At 43.8% G+C, this 19,269-nt stretch overlaps 1 protein-coding gene across 2 annotated transcripts in view; it reads right to left on the bottom strand.

Annotated features, from left to right (window-relative positions):
* The window catches only part of IDE (insulin degrading enzyme), a 121,000-nt gene extending 108,584 nt beyond the window's left edge, over window positions 1-12,416 (bottom strand). Inside the window, exon 1 of one of the 2 annotated variants that reach the window (XM_007471559.1) lies at window positions 12,250-12,416. In XM_007471559.1, coding sequence (XP_007471621.1) covers window positions 12,250-12,347 — 98 coding nt within the window. In that variant the 5' untranslated portion in view covers window positions 12,348-12,416. The remainder of the gene's footprint in view (window positions 1-12,249) is intronic. The other variant, XM_007471560.1, reaches the window with a different exon arrangement.
* Between the last annotated feature and the right edge of the window lie 6,853 nt (window positions 12,417-19,269).

The following is a 19,269-nucleotide window of genomic DNA, read 5'->3' on the forward strand; positions in this document are numbered from 1 at the left end:
CCTGCAACGGCAGGCGGACTCTCAAGCACTGCGCCACCAGGGAAGCCCCATATATCTTTTTGAATTAATGTTTTCATTTTCTCCAGATACATACCCAGGAGTGGAATTGCTGGATCATATGGTAGTTCTATTTTCAATATTTTGAGGAACTTTCACACCGTTTTCCACAGTGGCTGCAACAATTTACATCCCCACCAAGGGTTCTCTTTTCTCCACATCCTAACACTTCTTCTTTGTTGTCTTTTTGATAATAGCCATCCTGACAAATGTGAGGTGAGATCTCATTGTGGTTTTGATTTATTTCCCTGATGATTAGTGATGAACATCTTTTCATGTGCCTGTTGGCCATGTTTATGTCTTCTTTGGAAAAATATCTATTAGATTCTCTGCCCATTTTTTTTCTTTTAGATTTTTTTTTTTTAATGTGGACCATTTTTAAACTATTGAATTTGTTACAATATTGCTTCTCTTTTATGTTTTGGTTTTTTGGCCCCGAGGCATGTGGGATCTTAGCTCCCCGACCAGGGATTGAACCCGCACCCCCTGCACTGGATGGCGAAGTCTTAACCACTGGACTGCCAGGGAAGTCCCTCTCTGCCCATTTTTTGATTGGGTTGTTTATTCTGATGTTGAGTTGTATGAGTTCTTTGTATATTTTGGATATTAACCCCTTATCGGATATATCATTTCATTGTAGCATGATTTACAATAGCCAAGTTATAAAATAATTCAAGTGCACATCAATAGATGAATAAAGATGTGAGAGATACATGTGTGTGTATATGTGTGTGTATATATATATATATATATATATATATCTCTCTCAAACAATGGAATATTACTCAACCATAAAAAAGAATGGAGGGCTTCCCTGGTGGTGCAGTGGTTGAGAATCCGCCTGCCGATGCAGGGGACACGGGTTCGCACCCGGTCTGGGAAGATCCCACATGCCGCGGAGCGGCTAGGCCCGTGAGCCATGGCCACTGAGCCTGCGCGTCCAGAGCCTGTGCTCCGCAACAGGAGAGGCCACAACAGTGAGAGGCCCGCATAGCCAAACATACAAAGAATCTTGTCATGCAACAACATGGATGGACCTAGAGGGTATTATGTTAAGTGAAATAAGTCAGAGAGACAAAGACTGTATGATTTCACTTGTATGTGGAATCTAAAAAACAGAACAAATGAACAAACAAACAAACAGAATCACAGATACAGAGAACAAACAGGTGGTTGCCAGAAGGGAGGGGGCTAGGGGATGAGAGAAATAGGTGAGGGAGATTAAGAAGTACAAACTCCCAGTTACAAAATAAATGAGTGATGGGTATAAAATGTACAGTGTGGGGAATATATTCAATAATTATGTAATATCTTCATATGATGAGAGATGTCAACTAAACTTATCATGGTGATCATTTTGAAATGTATAGAAATATCAAATTGCTATATTGTGTAACAGGAACTAACATAGTGTTATAGGTCAATTATACTTCAAGAACAAAGAGGGACTTCCCTGGTGGTCCAGTGGTTAAGACTCCTCACTCCCAACACAGGGGGTCCAGGTTCAATCCCTGGCTAGGGAACTAGATCCCGCATGCCACAACCAAAGATTCCACATACTGCAACTAAAGATCCCGCATGCAGCAACAAAGACCCTGCATGCTGCAACTAAAGACCCAGCGCAGCCAAATAAATAAATAAAATATTAAAAAAAAAAAACCTCCTAGGAAAAGAGGTCAGATTTGTGGTTACCAGAGGTGGAGGGATAGGGGAAGGGGGAATTGGATGAAGGCAGTCAAAAGGTACAAACTTGAGTTATGAGATAAATAAGTACCGGGAATGTAACGTACAACATGATAAATATAATTAACACTGTTCTATGCTATATATGAAAGTTGTTAAGAGAGTAAATCCAAGAGTTCACATCACGAGGAAAAATATTTTTTTCTATTTCTTTAATTTTGTACTATATAGATGATGAATGTTCAGTAAACGTACCGTAGTAATCATTTCAGGATGTATGTAAGTCAAATCATTATGTTGTACACCTAAGACTTACACCATGCTGTATGCCAATTAGATCTCAATAAAACTGCAAGAAAAAAATAAATAAAATGGAAATACGCAAAGAACAATCAAAAGAAAGGGGAGAAAAAGAAAAGTTATATGTCCTTTTTTTTGTCAAAGTTCTGCAAAGGATCTCTTCAAAAGTTTGTTGCTTTAACCATTTGCTAAAATAATCTGTAAAATCATTTAATTCTCAAGTATTTAGAATCCTACAACTCTAGAGCTGGATGGAAGAGTGGAAGCCACTCAGATCATCTTTCTCAATTTTGTAGATTTATTTTACAAATATGTAGATTCATACGAAAACCCAAATCTATACTTTTCTGTTTAGGAAATCATTAGAAGATCTTAAAAAGTTATCTCCCATGTGCTCTCTTTTTCAAGAAGTTACTGGAATACATGTTTCAAATATACCATGTATCTTTTGAATGAAGGAGCAAACCAAGATAGAACAAAATATGAGATTCAGGAAATTCATTATAGGAGAGAAACAAAGGGAAATTCCAGGCAACCACTTTACAGCAGGCCTGGAGCAAAACTAGTTCAGACTGCAGCTCAGGGGAAAGTGTCTGGAGGTAAAGTCTCCAAGGAAAAAATATGGAATAAATAGATCATTTAATAAGTTTGGTCATGTGAGAAATTGTACTAAGCGGCTGTGGAAGCAACTGGGAAGAAGCAGAAATAAGTAAACAGGAAATGACAAAAGGCAAAAACAAAAATATGAACAAGAAAAAGAATGTAATCAGATTACACTACTTAGCCTGGCAGTGAATAATATTTGCAAAGGCATAATAATATAAAGACTGATATATCCAAAATCTGTGATATAACTAGTTTGGTAAGATGGAGCAAGAAGGAAGGATAAGGGAAGAGAATTAAATCTTTATTACCGTAAAAACAAATCAACAGATAATTCCTAAAATTAAGAAATCAAGGTATAACAGTATTAGCATATTATTTGGAAATATTAAAATAAATTTCAAAATAAATAGCTTAAAAAGTTGCACGTGGGGGCTTCCCTGGCGGTCCAGTGGTTAAGACTCTGCCCTTCCACTGAAGGGGATGCAGGTTGCATTCCTGGTTGGGGAACTAAAATCCCTGCATACAGCACAGTGCAGCCCAAAAAAAAAAAAAGTTTAATGTGGTTGTCTCTGGGAGCAGGGAACTGCTGTTTTTGCTGTAAACCTTTTAGTACTATTTAACTCTTAAAACTCTGCCTGTATTACTTTGGTAAATATAAAAATTAATTTTTAAAATCAGCCATGTATTAAATAGATTCATTTAAGTTTTCCCTTAAAAGGCAGAATGTTGGGCTTCCCTGGTGGCGCAGTGGTTGAGAGTCCCACCTGCCGATGCAGGGGACACGGGTTTGTGCCCCGGTCTGGGAAGATCCCACATGCCGCGGAGTGGCTGGGCCTGTGAGCCATGGCCCCTGAGCCTGCGCGTCCAGAGCCTGTGCTCCGCAACGGGAGAGGCCACAACAGTGAGAGGCCCGTGTACCACAAAAAAAGGCAGAATGTTTGATTTTAAGCATATATGCAGTAGGTCATGTGTTCTTCAGAAAAAAAATCACCAGTGCAAGTAGTGAATTCAGAATCTCATTCCCTAAGAAAGTCAATTACACATTAGGTTTGCCCCACAAGCCATTTTTTTGTATTTAATAGAAGAAAACAAAAACAAATGAGTTGCAGGGCCCATCATGCTAGTCACTGAATTGCTGGATATATTTTATCCAGTTACTATTGCAAGTGAACTTGGATCCTTTGTGATAAAAAGCTCCATAATAAGCAGTATTATCTTCCTCATAAACTGATCTTGAGTGAGACTTTGTTGCTATACTACAAAGGCAACTATACAGCTATTTAAAAAATTAAAACTATTAAGAGCACCAATTACAAACATTGATATGTATCAGATGAGCTGTCAAAGGAATATTCTTTATTATATATCACTTCATAAAACAATTATCCAATCTCTACTGCCTGCAACTCAATTATACTAGCATCATGACTCCAACTGATTATGAGAAACTGCCTATTCTCAGAGCCAAAGTACAGCTAGAGAGCAAGGCAAAATCCCTTCTGAGGTTCTAACAGAGATTAGAGCTTTTAAAAATATAAGGTCTCAGATTCATGGAGTTGGGAGGAACTTGAAAGATGATCTGGTCCAGCACCCACAACCACATGGCCAAGCTCATGGCAGACCAAGACCAGAATCCAGTTGAACTGAGTCTTTGTACAATATGTAGAGCCCTTCTCCACCACACTGTCCTGTCCCTTATGTCCTATCCCTTTTCAAACCAACATAGTTCCTACAAATAACTCAGACCTGCAAGAAATCTTGGAAATACACTACCACCTCTAATTTCTTTATAAGAGACACACACACAAATACTAATTACTGGCTACACTGACATTAGGAGAATGGAAATGGCAAACTGTAAGCAAAAACTGAATTATGTTTACGGTTAGGGCTTCCTACTTCCAGGAGCCCGTGTCCCTGTCAAATTCATCCAACAAATAATGGACTCCTACTATGTGCCAGACACTGTGCTAGGTGCCAGGGATACCATTACAGGGACCCTTGCTCCTTCAGAGCTCGTGCCCCCAAATATAACTCTACATGTCCTAAAATAAAGTAGCCTGTAACACTGGGCCAAGGATCATGATGATTTTTTTAAAAAATAAATTTATTTACTTTATTTTATTTATTTTTGGCTACACTGGGTCTTCGAAAGCTGCGCGAGGGTTTTCTCTAGTCATGGCAAGCGGGGGCTACTCTTTGTTTTGGTGCGCGGGCTTCTCATTGCGGTGGCTTCTCTTGTTGCAGAGCACGGGCTCTAGGCATGCGGGCTTCAGTAGTTGTAGCACGTGGGCTTAGCTGCTCTACGGCATGTGGGATCTTCCCGGACCAGGGCTCAAACCCGTGTCCCCTGCATTGGCAGGCAGATTCTTAACCACTGCGCCACCGGGAAATCCCATCATGATTTTTTAATTGAACTCTTCCCTGAGCTACCAATCCACAAACTGGATCATCATTTTGGTTCTCTTTCTGGATGTTTAAGGACTGCTCAGTCTGGTCCACTGTCCTGAGGGGCCTCAAGTTATCCAACTTCCCAATACAGCCAGCTCTTGAAGTGCCAACCTGACTGCACTGCTGTGCTCTACTGCTGCACCTGACCAACCTGTTCTCTTGGTATGCCTTTAGAACACAAGCCACCCACCAGGCAGCACCGACATCTCACCTGCCTAGACTTCTTCCCACTGCCTGCAGCTGAATCTCCCCACAAGAGCCTTCTCTACGCTGGTGGTCCCTCCTAGCTAATTTCAAAGTCACGCAGGCCCAAGTCCTTAGGCCTCTTTGATTCCTCCATCTCCCCCCATACCCAGTCAAAGCTGCTGAATTTTCTTTCACACATATCTTCTGCAGACACTCTCCTTTCCTTGTTATTTGCACTACTACTTTATCCTCTGTCGATCTCTGACTGCATTTCAACTGTGCTTCCAAAAATAGCCAGATTAATTGTCCACAATCACAGCTTACGTGTCACTACTACTCAAAAGGTATCTGAGGCTATTTCCTTTACGATAAAATCTCACTGTGCCTTGATTATACTGTGAATTGAACAATACACACATCTAAGCCTTTGCTAATACCATTCCTTCTATCTAAAATATTCTTTCTCTTCCCCTTCTCTGTTGACCCAAATTTTATATTCCCTTCAAAGGCATTTGCCTACCATATTCTCTGTGAAGCCTCCCTGATCTCACTGCTGGAAGAGCATTCTGAGCAGAGGGACAACAGTGCAAATAATCTGAGCAAGAGCGAATCAAGCAAGACCAGCGCAACTGGATGAGGTGAGAGCATTTTGGAAACAAAATCAGAGAGGCAATGCAAGGCCAGACGCCACAGGGCCCTCTTAACCGTTATAAGGACTTTAAGTCTGAACAAAATGGGGATCAACTGCAAGGTTTTCTATATTCCCTACAAAGATGTATGACCTGAATTTCAAAAAGATCATGTTGCCAGTGGTGACAAGAGCAGATTATACGTAGAGGGGCAAGTGCAGAAGCGAGGAAACTGGTTAAGAGGCTATTATAGTAATCTGGGTAAAAGGGTGATTAGAACCAGGGTGGTGGCAGTGAGAAGAGTCTGAATCTGGATGTTTATGCTGACTGGATGAGGGCTATGAGAACAATAAAGGAGTTAAGGATGATTCCAAGTTGTTAGCCTAAACAAGTGGAAGAGCAGAGGTGTCATTACCTGAGATAAGGGAGAAGACGGTGGCAGGAGCAGGTTTTGAAGTAGAAGATTTGGTGACAGGTTTTGGACATGATCAGTTTAAGATGTATATCAGGGGCTTCCCTGGTGGCGCAGTGGTTGAGAATCCGCCTGCCAATGAAGGGGAAATGGGTTCGAACCCTGGTCCAGGATGATCCCACATGCCGTGGAGCAACTAAGCCCGTGTGCCACACTACTAAAGCCCGTGTGCCACAACTATTGAAGCCTGCACACCTAGAGCCTGTGCTCCGCGACGAAGGGGAGCCCCCACTTGCCGCTAAAGAAAGCTCATGCCCAGCAACGAAGACCCAAAAAATGCGCAAAAAAAAGGATGTATATCAGACATACAAAGGAAAATGTTGATTAGGAAGTTTATTACTTAAATCTGAAATTCAGGGGAGAGGTTCTGGCTAGCGATACACATTTGGGAATTGCCCGAATACAGATCAAGCCAGTTTCATAAAACTTCTGTGATGATGGATATATTCTATATCTGCACTGCCCCATTTGGCAGCCACAAGCCACATATGACTTGAAATGTGGACAGGGTGACTGAGGAACTGAATTGTTAATTTTAGTTAATTTACATTTAAATAAGCACATGTGGTAAGTGGCTACAAATTGGATGAAACACATATATGTGATTGGATGAGAACCCTGGTGAGTGTAGGTAGAGAAGATTGGGTACTGGGGCAAGCCTACCACATGGATTATTTGTGATAGGAAAAAAAAAAAACTCAAATCTCCATCAACAACAGAAAAAAAAAATAATTAGTGACATTTTCACATAAGATTGTCTTTCAACAGTGAACACATACATCTATGTGAATGAATCTCAAAAACACTGTTAGGGGCTTCCCTGGTGGCACAGTGGTTGAGAGTCCGCCTGCCGATGCAGGGGATACGGGTTCGTGCCCCGGTCTGGGAGGATCCCACATAGCCGCGGAGCGGCTGGCCCCGTGAGCCATGGCCGCTGAGCCTGCGCGTCCGGAGCCTGTGCTCCGCAATGGGAGAGGCCACAACAGTGAGAGGCCCACATACCGCAAAACAAAACAAAACAAAACAAAACAAAACCAAAACACTGTTAAATGAAAAAAAGTAACTCAGAGAAGAAAATTTTCCATAAAGGTCAACAACAGACTAAACTAAACAATGTACTGTTTAGGAATACATTAAGATTGATAAAGCAATAAAGAAAAATCAAGGGAATTAATATCCAAATTCAGGATAACATCATCTCTTCAGGGGAGGTGAGCACAAAGGGCTTCAAAGTTACCAGAAATTTCCTAAACTAGATGGTGGGTACACAGGTGTTCATTTTGTTATTCTTCTTTGTCCTACACACTCTGGCATGTATAATATTAAATAATTAAAAGAATAAAAAATTATGAGGCAGTATATGGTTAAATGTAAAACGGGTATTTCAAAATATCTTAAAATCATTAAGTTCAGAAAAAGGAAAGATAACTGTGTGGCCTGTATAAGGTCTAAAAAGGACAGGTTGAGTCATATAAAGAAAAGAGGGAAAGGCATTCTAGAATGGGAATCAACAGGTCATGTATAAGAATCAGTAAATTAGTGAGTCTGACCAGAGAAGAATGAAGTTAGGTTGAAAAGTTGGGCTAAGACCAGCTTATGAGATGCTTAAATGCTGGGTCAAGAAGTTTGGACTTGATCTTGAAATAGTGCATAACCACTGGTGGTGTCTAAACAAGATAATAGCAATGATAAGCATCAACTAATAGGAAAATAGGAGGCTGGAAAAATCAGTTATAAAACTTGAAGATGTGAGATGTCAGGGAAGATTTATTATGGCCTGAACTAGGATCCTGATGGATAATCAAGTTTACTCCAAGAAACTTTAAGATGAAAGATTGAAGAGAGTTTGGTCTTGGGAACAGGCAGTGAAGGGAAAAGAGAGATTCATAGATTACTCCAATTTTCAAGCTAAACTGAGAAAATGATAACATCAACATATGTAAAACTAGGAAATTCAACAGAGAAAACCAGTGTTGAAGGAAGACCATTAATTCATTCATGGGATAAATATGTCAAGCAGTGTGATATCTTCCCCTCAGGTAACAGCCTGTGAGTCCTACTTTTTTCTTTCTTTCTTTTTGTTTTTAGTTACATACTTTTAATAGGCAAAGAGAAAGTATACAGTTCTTTGGGAAGAATAAAAGCTTTTATATCTTTTAACTCTATAAGAATTTTATAAGTACCATTTTATTTATTTTTAAATTTATTTATTTATTTATTTATGGCTGCGTTGGGTCTTCATTGCTGTGCGTGGGCTTTCTCTAATTGCAGTGAGTCGGGGCTACTCTTCATTGCGGTGTGCGGGCTTCTCATTGTGGTGGCTTCTCTTGTCACGGAGCACGGGCTCTAGGCACGCGGGCTTCAGTAGTTGTGGCACGTGGGCTCAGTAGTTGTGGCTCACGGGCTCTAGAGTGCAGGCTCAGTAGTTGTGGCGCATGGGCTTAGTTGCTCTGTGGCATGTGGGATCTTCCCGGACCAGGGCTCGAACCCATGTCCACTGCATTAGCAGGCGGATTCTTAACCACTGCGCCACCAGGGAGGCCCCGTACCATTTTAAAAGAAGAGTACTGTGCGGACTTCCCTGGTGGTCCAGTGGCTAAGACTCCACGGTCCCAATGCAGGGGTCCTGGGTTCCTTTCCTGGTCAGGGAACTAGATCTCACACGTGTGCCGCAACTAAAGGTCCCGCATGCCTCAATGAAGACCTGGCACAGCCAAATAAATAAATAAATAAATATTTTTTAAAAAAAAAGAAAAGAGGAAAACATGATCTACTAATTTTTAAAAAAAGAGTACTGTGATAATAATACTGAGTCGCTTTTCAAAATAAATTGAAAGAAGGAGCAGAACACAAAAATGGAGATGTTCAGTGAAAGGTCAGAGGTGAAGGAATGGACGAGTCACTTCATGACTGAACGATCCTTGAGGACAGAATTTATAACTGACTGTCTTTGCATCCCCCACAGCAATGAGCACAGTGAGTGATTACTACAGAACAGACATTCAAGTAAGGCTGAATGAACAGACAGAAGAGTGAGGGCAGACTAAAGACAAGCTAGTTAGGAAGACCCTACCCAAGCCTTCAGAACCCAACATACCTTAGAGGATCTAACCCTATGGAAAGAGAGTTTAGCCTTCTCACCCTGGCTGAAAGGTAGGCTGAGCCTCTGGTACCTGTTTAGGAGATCTAAAATACCAACAGGAAAACGAAAAGGAAACCCATTCTCAAGGAAACATATACTGAACTTCTGCTCCCCACATTACTCCCTAATGAGACAGTGCCCAACTCTAACCTTTAAGGCAGATAGGCAGAATGTAACTTTTTATGTGTGTGGCTAATGCTAAAGATATTCAAGGCCATCAGGTCCTTTTAAATTGTTAAAAGACATTGTTCTGGTTAAAAGTGGTTTAAAAGCCTGAATCTTAATAGGTAGCCCCACCTGGCAAACCACTGTTTCTTAAGCCTGTAGAACAGAGAAATGCAAAGTAGAGCTACCTGCAAAGTGAGATGACTGATGCTCAGGTGTTTCAAGTGGTTGCCAGGAACTGGGCTATTACCTCCAGGTTCCCCTAGGTTCAGATGATTCTGCAGAGCTCCCGTTTATCCAATATGGCTGAACAGAGAACAATGAGGCTGCTTTTTAAATGAACTGATGAACAAATGCTGTAAGACCACTCCTTTCTCAAGAGGTTAGAAGAGGAAACGAATGCCCAAACACTGGCAAAGGCAGTATAAAATAACTGTTAAGAGCTCAGGCTCTGGCACCAGACAGACACAGGTTAAATCCCAGCTCTTCCAGTAAATAGCTACGTAACCATCTCAGTTAACGCATTCTTCCTACTATGTAGAGTAGGATTGAGTACCTTCCTTAAGATCGGAATACATGGTAACTTCCAGTGTTAGTATGTTCTTTCCTAAAACTACACCCTGATCCCTTTGATTGGACCTGCATTTTCCTTACTAGCCTCAGCCACTAATTTTTAGTGATCTCATTTATGACGCTTTGAGTCTCGAATTTCCCTCTCTGAGAACCACCATATTTTGAAGCTCTGGTTGTTCAACCCATGCCCTGGACTTCATCAATGAAAGTGAAGAACAGTGGCAGAAAACCATAGAGAAAAGTGAATTGTAAGTTGAACATATGAACCTTTTAGTTGTATAAAACTTAAAATTGATGCTTTCTTTAAAATCACAAATTCTGTACACTGGAGATAAGGTGGAGCGAAACACAGCCTATTAGCAACAATTTTAAAAAGTGTTCTGACATGAAGGAGGCCCAGGGAGGTACCCCGCCTATGCTCAGCACCTCCACTTCCCTTTCTAAACTCGGGGATCTTTTTGCATGTTGTAGTGGATTCTGGGGTGTAGTAGGAAACAGAAGAGGGAAGAGAAGTTCCACAGATTCTTCATTTGCATTAGGCCTCCTTTAGTACCATTACTACTATCCTAGTTCAGGCAGTAAAGACTAAGGCCCAACCAGTTTCTCTGCCTCAGGCCTCTCCACTCTCTTACAATCCTGCACACAGCTACCAAACTAATTTCCTAAACAACCAGTTTCATTAGATCACTTCCCATATCAAAAACTCCTAATGGCTCCCTACCAATTATTAAGCAGAAAAAGCCCAACTAAAATCCAAAGGTCAAGCTAGCATTATCCTACTTTTATAACACAGGACTTGTTTCCTCCTAATTCCCCCAAGGAAGTTCTCTAAGGCTCCGACTAATCTGCTCACCGTCCTCCCAACACAGACAGGCTAACCTGCACACCTAGGTAGGATTACACCCACCTTCTGCCTTTCCTTCAAAGGTCAGCCCAGACCCCCTCCTCTATCTTTGTCCCGCACCATTCTCCTAAAACACATCCTGCCCAGCTTCTGACCCTCTCAGATGGCTATGCTCTCGTGGCATCTCAATCCGCTCCAGCAATTATGAAGGCAGACCATATTACACAGAGGGTCATCACTGTACCCTGGATTTATTAGGTCCCAGATATTTGTTAAACGAGACGAAGAGTTCAAATAATGTACCTAAGTAGGGCAAAACAATACTGCCCATCTTTGCCAATTCCTCTTTATTCACAGTAAAGGGTATTCAGCGTTCGCTACAACGCTGAAAATTTCTAGTACACAGAGAGCAGCCAAGTGGAGAGAGCACGCCACCGGATGGCAAAAACCTGCGTCCCAATCCTGGTTTCTGCCAGAATCTCTCCTGGGCCTCGGTTGTCTCAGGTGTAAAACAAGGGAGCTGCGGTGAAGGATCCCAGGGTATCTTTCGGCTCCCAAATTCCCTCCCACAGTAAAGCCAACATTCGGCTACTCGCTAAGGCGGAGGCAGGCAAACTTTTACACTTCCCAAGGCTGGCATTTCCATAGAGGAGTGGAAACTCAGTCCGCAGAAGAAAAATCGGAGCTGAGAGGAAGGTGAGAAGCGGTCTCCCTGGACTCGGATCCTTTACCCCATAGCAAGGGACAGTCCGCCTCGGCTTCCCAGTCCCTCACAGGAAGACTCTCCCCAGAGTGGCGCGGCCCTGCGCAGCTCCCGGGAGCGGGCCGGGGTGACTGTCCGCGCCCGCGCCCCGCGCCCCCCGCACTTGTGACACACGCCCGCTGACCCCGGGTCACAGCCTCCGTCCGCCCTCACCGCCCGAGGGACACCCTCCTCGCCGGGCAAGGGCCCTAGCTCCCGCCCCGCGAGCAGCCCTTCCGGGCTCCGGGCGGCCTCAGTGCGGCCGTCCGGGCCCCAGGCCGGCGGGACAGGCAGCGTGAGGGGCGGCGGCTTTAAGTGCTGAATCACCACTTTGCAACCCGAGCTCCAAACCACCGTGACCCAAGGGCCCCGAGGGCCCAGGCGCTCCGCTCGGCTTACCCACAGAGGCGCTCCGGAGGGGGCAGGCGGGCGCCGAGGACCGAGCGGAAGGTGCTGGACAGCGCGGGGTGCAGCAGCCACGTTAGCCGGTACCGCATACCCCAGAGCAGCCGCCGGGACCACAGCGAACGCTTCCTTCTTGCGCCGGAGCCGGCCTTGCTCACTGCGCATGCTCAGTCCGCCGCGCCGCGCCGCCTCCCGGGAGCCTCCGAGCGGCCGCCTCCCCGGGTTTTGCCTGGAGCCCGACAGGGCGGGGACGGAGGGCGGCCAGGGCCGGAGCTATCGGGCGGGACGGAGTCTGGCCGGGGAGCTGTGGGAACCCAGCCATCAGGCTTCCCGGGGCGGGGAGGAGCCCGGCCGGCTCACGCCAGGCGCACACGTGAGGGCGGCGATGGGTATCTCGCTCTGTGTTAGCAGGGGTCAGGGGGCTCACGAATACTGTGAGGTCACAAGGGACCACGTTTGCGGAGGCGCCCTCATTGGCTGTCGGCCCCGGCAGTGCAGGTGTTGGAACAAGGTCCGCGGACTAGGCGACCTCGCACAAGACCAGTCGGCGGCGGGCGCGCGGCCCGCGGGCTCCCTCTAGAGCGCGGTGGGAACGTGGACCGCGGGGTAGGGGACGGGGAGAAGTTAGACTAGAGGGCCCCCCCAGATGGAGGCCGGGACCCTGGGAGGAGTTTCCATCCTGGGAAACTAGCAGCCCTTCAAAGAGCAAGGTGGAGATGCGACAGGCCACAGCAAAACAAGGCTTTCGGGGGTTTACAAATCTAGAATAGAAACTACCGCTCTGTACTACTACTATATATTTTTTTAAAAGATTTATATGTAGTACTACTACTATTGTCAGTGTACTTAAGTCACTATTTGTAAGACAAGACTTTTTTCCTCCCGATGGCTTTCTGCTGTTTTGCATCCGAAAATAATTTAATAGTTGTTATGAATCTGACTTTCCGTTACGTTATTTTACCGGGGTCTTTAAAGAAAAGCGAAATTAGGGTCAGCAACTCTCTAGCTTAAGTGCTTTTAGGTTCTTGATGTAGCATACCGGAGACTACAGCCGAAGACAGTGCTCTGAATCCTATTATAGCTTCAAATGGGAATTCAGGAGAAGGATTCCTTAATCAAGTGGTTGCTTCATCAAAGAGGTACTCGGGCATCTTTTTGCCTTTTTTTCTTTTTTTTTTTTTGCGGTACGCGGGCCTCTCACTGTTGTGGCCTCTCCCATTGCGGAGCACAGCCTCCGGACGCGCAGGCTCAGCAGCCACGGCTCACGGGCCCAGCCGCTCCGCGGCATGTGGGATCTTCCCGGACCGGGGCACGAACCCGTATCCCCTGCATCGGCAGGTGGACTCTCAACCACTGCGCCACCAGGGAAGCCCACGGGCATCTTTTTTACCAGTTTCTGCTAAAGGCAAACCTTGGATGGATGAAAACTGAGATAGCAGAGAGAAGGAAGCACTCCTAGTGCAGTGTAAGGTAAAATTTCACAATGTTACTTTCTAGTTCCAGCCCATCTGTATTAGTTTCCTGTGGCTGCCATAACAAATTACCATAAATTTAGTGGCTTAAAACAACAGAAATTTATTCTGTCACATCCTGGATGCCAGAAGTCCAAATCAAGATGTTGGCAGGGCTGCACTCCCTGCAGAAGGTCTTAGGGGAGAATCCGTTCTTTGCCTCTTTCAGCTTCTGTGGCTTGAGGCCATATCACTCCAATGTCTGCCTCCGTCTTTACATTGCCTTCTCTTCTGTGTCTTTCTTCTTTTGTCTCTTATTAGGACATTTGTCATTGGATTTAGGGCACAATCAGGTAATCCAGGATGATCTCATCTCATCCTTAATTACATCTGAAAAGACACTTTTTCCAAATAATGTAACACAGGCTACTGGGTTTAGGACGTAGACATATCTTTTGGGGGGCCGTTACTCACCCCACCTTTCTAGCCTCTACACCTGCCATCCACCAACTCCAGCTCACACAGCTGTCACAGCTAATTGATGCTTACAACAATACTAACTTGTCAGTGCTCTTTCAAGCCCTGTTGAAAAGGCATTGCCTTTACAAAACTTTCCTTCAATTCCATTCCTCACATACCCCATTGGAAGTAACACTCTCTGATCTGAGCCGCCACTCTCTAAAGGCATTTATTTGACTCTTAACCTTCCATATGGGTAAGAAGCAGTAGATTAGGAATGATGTCTTTATCGTTTTTGTATATCATCTGGCAGCAAGCACAATGCTTAGGGAATGCTTGTCAAGTGCATGTTTGCTGAATCTTATTAAGCCTCTAGATGTAACTACCATTTATAGGAAATACAGGAGACAAATGTGTTAACTTACACCATAAGGATACAATCAGCAAAGTTTAGAATGTTTGGAACATTACACAACAAATGACTCTATTACTTTGACAAATAAATTGCAAAATAAAAAAGAGGAAGGAGAAGCCTGTGGATTAAAAGGGACTTAGAATTGTCAAGCTATGACAAGCTGTTATAAAATTTGAATGAAAATGCAAAGGGCCAGGAAGACCCAAGCCAATCTTGAAGCAGAATCTGAAACACTTACACTACCAAATTTTTTAATTTTTTCTTCTTTCTTTTTTGCCACACCACGAGGCTTGTGGGATCTTAGTTCCCTGACCAGGGATTGAACCCGTGCCCTCGTCAGTGATAGCACAGAGTCCTAACCACTGGACTGCCAGTAAATTCCCACCACCAAATATTAAAAGTTACTATTAAGCTATAGTAATTGAGATAATGTGTTAATGGCATGAGGGCAGACAAATAGGCCATGGAAAACTATTTAGTAGTATCTACTAAAGCTGCACACATGCGTATGTTATGACCCAGCAATTCCACCTTTAGCTGTATAGTCAGAAATGTGAACACACATCCACAAAAATACATGCACTAGAATGTTCATAGCAGCATAATTATTAATAGTCCCAAACTGGAAACAGTTCAAATGCCATCAAGAGTAAAATGCACAGGAAAAGTAAACTGGGGAATAGTCACACAATGGAATACTATACAGTGATGAAAATGAACATACAAAAATTACACTGGACAATATGAATGAATCTCACAAACGTGATGAAAGAAGCCCGACCCAAAAGAGTATATACTATATGAGTCCATGCTCTTTCAAGCCCTATTGAAACCAGACCAAACTAACCTATAGTATTAGAAGTCAGGTTAGTGAGTACTCTGGGGTCTGCAGTGACTGAAAGAGAATGCAGGGAGCTTGTTTTACATGGGTGTGTTCAGTTTTTGAAAATTGAGCTTATGATTTATATACCTTTCTTTTTGCAATACTTCAATAAAATCTTCAAAAACAGATTGTCTTCAAAAATGCAAAGCAAGAGGGCTTCCCTGGTGGCGCAGTGGTTGAGAGTCTGCCTGCCGATGCAGGGGACAGGGGTTCGTGCCCCGGTCCGGGAAGATCCCACATGCCGCGGAGCGGCCGGGCCCGTGAGCCATGGCGGCTGAGCCTGCGCCTCTGGAGCCTGTGCTCCGCAACGGGAGAAGCCACAACAGTGAGAGGCCCGCGTACCGCAAAAAAAAAAAAAAAAAAAAAAAAAGCAAAGTAAGAAAAGAGACATTAACCAAATGAAATGCTTGGTTCTTGTTTAAATCCTGATTTGAACAAATCATTGTGGAAAAGAAATGTTTATGAGACAATTAGAAAAGAACACTGACTAGAATTTTGATGATATTAAATAATCAATGTGGGGGTTATGTTAGTGGCTGTTCACAGCAACTTTTTAAATTTTATTTTATATATATAGGAGTTTAAGAAAGAAAGAACAGGAAAAAAAAAAGGAAACCAGTAGAAATATTCAATGGATACTTCAAAATTATTTTCCAGAACTGAAGGAAATGAGTTGCCAGAGTGAAAGAATTCACCAAATGTCAGCTTAGTGGGTGAAAATCGATGCACACCAAGTCAGATTATTGCAGAGTTTCAGCACGTTGATGGGAGAGAGAAGATTATTTAAGGTTCCAGAAAGAGAGAGAGAGAGAAAAAAAAAAGGCCACAAACAAATGACTGGGAGTCAGAATGGCTATGGACTTCTCAGCAGGAGCAGAACCTAGAAAATGCTGTCTTCAAAGTTCTGGGGCAGCAATGCCCTTGTCCTAATGGTGGCACAAAAGCAGCAGAGTTCCCACTCTTCAGGGGCTATATGCGGTTGCGCAATAGGTATATCAGAAGTAACTCATATAAATCAAAGTCTGGAGGGCTCTTCCCACGTGTTTTTCTCTGTGTGAAACCCCTGGACCTTTGCACATCCCAGAGTGTGAGTTGTGGGGGGGATCTGCAATAGTAATCAAGGTTGAAGTTTCCAGGTAGAAGAGGAACTCAGGGTCACCTTTAATATCATTTAAATAAAATAATGTGATATTTCTTACACCACCCAAGATCGTGGTTGCAAAATCATATCTGCTATAATAGTTTTTAGGGTAAATTTTAAGGACATAAAAATTAAAGTAATAATCATAGGTATAAACTAATTACTATGGAAAATCAAATGTTGGTGAGTTGGTGGTTTATAGAAAACACTAAGTTCTCCAGATTACTAATAACTTCCAACAGGTTTCACATAGAAGGTCCAAGATAGTAGCAAACGCCTGCCATCCTTAAATTATTCTTCAAAAAGACCTAGCTTCCTGCTTGGAAGGAAATACAGTGAGAACAAAACACAGATTTATATTTCAATAAAATATAATTCTGCACTAGGTTAGTAGGATGCCTATTTAAAATGCTTTTCTTTATTGTGAAGGTAAAAATAAAGCTCTGAAATGAACAGAAGCACTTTTTTCCCCAAGGTTTTAAAGACTATTTTTTTAAGACCAGTTTTAGGTTCACAGGAAAAGCGAGAGAAAGTTTCCGAGATAGCCCATACACTCCCCGGCACTGCACTTGCATGGCCTGCCCTACTATCAACATCCTCCACAAGAGAGGTACATTTCCTACAATTGATGAACCCACACTGAAACATCACTACTACCCAAAGTGCATAGTTTACATTAGAGTTCACTCTTGATGTTGTATATTCTATGGGTTTGGACAAATATATAATGACATGTATCCATCTTTATAGTATAATACATAGTATTTTCACTGCCCTAAAAATCCTCTGTGCTCTGCCTATTCATCCCTACTTCCCCTCTAACTCCTGGCAACCACTGCTCTTTTTACTGTCTCCATAGTTTTGCCTTTTCCAGAATGTCATATAGTTGGAATTATTCAATATGTAGCTTTTTCAGATTGGCTTCTTTCTTTTAGTAATACACATTTAAGTTTCCTCCATGTGTTTTCATGGCTTGATAGCTCATTGCTTTTCATGGCTGAACAATATTCAATTCTTTGGATATATCACTTACTGAAAGGACATCTTGGCAGCTTTTAAGTTTTGGCAATTATGAATAAAGCTGCTATAAATATCCACAGGCAGGTTTTTGTGTGGAGATAAGTTTTCAATCTCTTTGGGTATATACAGTGGTCCGTCGGTACCCACAGGCATTGGTTCCAGGACTCTTGTGGATACCAAAATCTGAGGATGCTCAAGTCCCTTATATAACTTGGTATAGTGTAGGTGGTCCTCCATATTAGCAGGTTCCACGTCCTTGGATTCAACCAACCACAGATCAAAAATCGATCTACAGGGCTTCCCTGGTGGCACAGTGGTGAAGAATCTGCCTGCCAATGACGGGGACACGGGTTCAAGCCCTGATCTGGGAAGATCCCACATGCTGCCAAGCAACAAAGCCGTGCGCTACAACTACTGAGATTGCACTCTAGAGCCCGTGAGCCACAACTACTGAAGCCCACGCACCTAGACCCCCCCGCTCGCCGCAACCAGAGAAAACCCGCACGCCGCAATGAAGACCCAACGCAACCAAAAATAAAATTAATTAATTAATTTTTAAAAAAGAAAGAAACTACGATATCTAGGTTCCCGTGGCCTAAGTGTGGCCCAGAAGCGCAGTTCCCAGAGCCGACTGTGGCACAGGCCCATGATTCATTATTTCCTGGGTCCAGAACCCACATCTAAGCTGGTCGAGTCACCCCAAGCACTGCCGAAACGCCCAGCGTACCCTTACGGAAGCCAGCGGTCACTGCGTGCGAGCCGGGCCAGGGTGCGCGGGATGCCGGGATTTGTAGGCTGACTAGGGCGGGCGTTTGCGCAACCTCCTTGAGACCCTGCCCGACGCTGCGCCACGTAGACAGGGGGAAGCGCGCCCGGAGCCTGCAGCAGTTACTGCAGGACAGCTCTCGGGAAGCGCAAAACTGATCTTGTTTTCTTTCTTGAAATCATTTGGGGATGACGATTTCTCATCAATTAAAGGATAAATTCCTAGTCCTAAAGTAACATTCAGTGTCCTTTTCATCACGATTTCGTACCCGTGGTAGCCTTAACACTTCCTAATTATTCTTCAAAACTAGTCTGGACGTTTCCTCCGAGAAAGGGGCTTCCTTTGGACCTCTCTCTTCTGTGCTTCCACAACACTCTCTTACAATTCTCTAATAACAATTACAATCACGGCCAGCCTTCCTGAGCGCTTCCATGTTCTAGTCTAAGCTATTTATCCGCACCACCTCATTAATTCTCACACAGCTCTCTGAGACGGTTGCTATTATTCCCATTTTGAAGATGAGAAAATTTTGGTTTAGAGACGCGATGTAATTGACCAAATTGATCAAGTTGAAGTCCGGCGTCTCTCCCACTAGACTACGAGTTCCAGGAGGACAGGTCGGATCTGCTATTTACTTTCCCGTGGGCCACGCCCCGGGAGCGGGATCTGGTGTCTACACCGCGTCCCATGGTGCCTTGCGCGCCTGCGCTGCAATTGGCCCGGAGACTCGGCTCCTTTTTCAAATTGAGGCGCCGAGTCGTTGCTTGGTTTCCTGGGCTTCGGGCGGATACTAGGTTGGTGATTCGAAGGCTCGGGCGGGTGGAGGACAGACGCCGGGGCCAGTCACAGGCCCTAGTGGAGAGCGATTTCCCCGGCCAC

The sequence above is a fragment of the Lipotes vexillifer genome, unplaced genomic scaffold (genome assembly GCF_000442215.2).
Source record: "Lipotes vexillifer unplaced genomic scaffold, Lipotes_vexillifer_v1.1 scaffold325, whole genome shotgun sequence".
NCBI classification, from domain to species: Eukaryota; Metazoa; Chordata; class Mammalia; order Artiodactyla; family Lipotidae; genus Lipotes; species Lipotes vexillifer.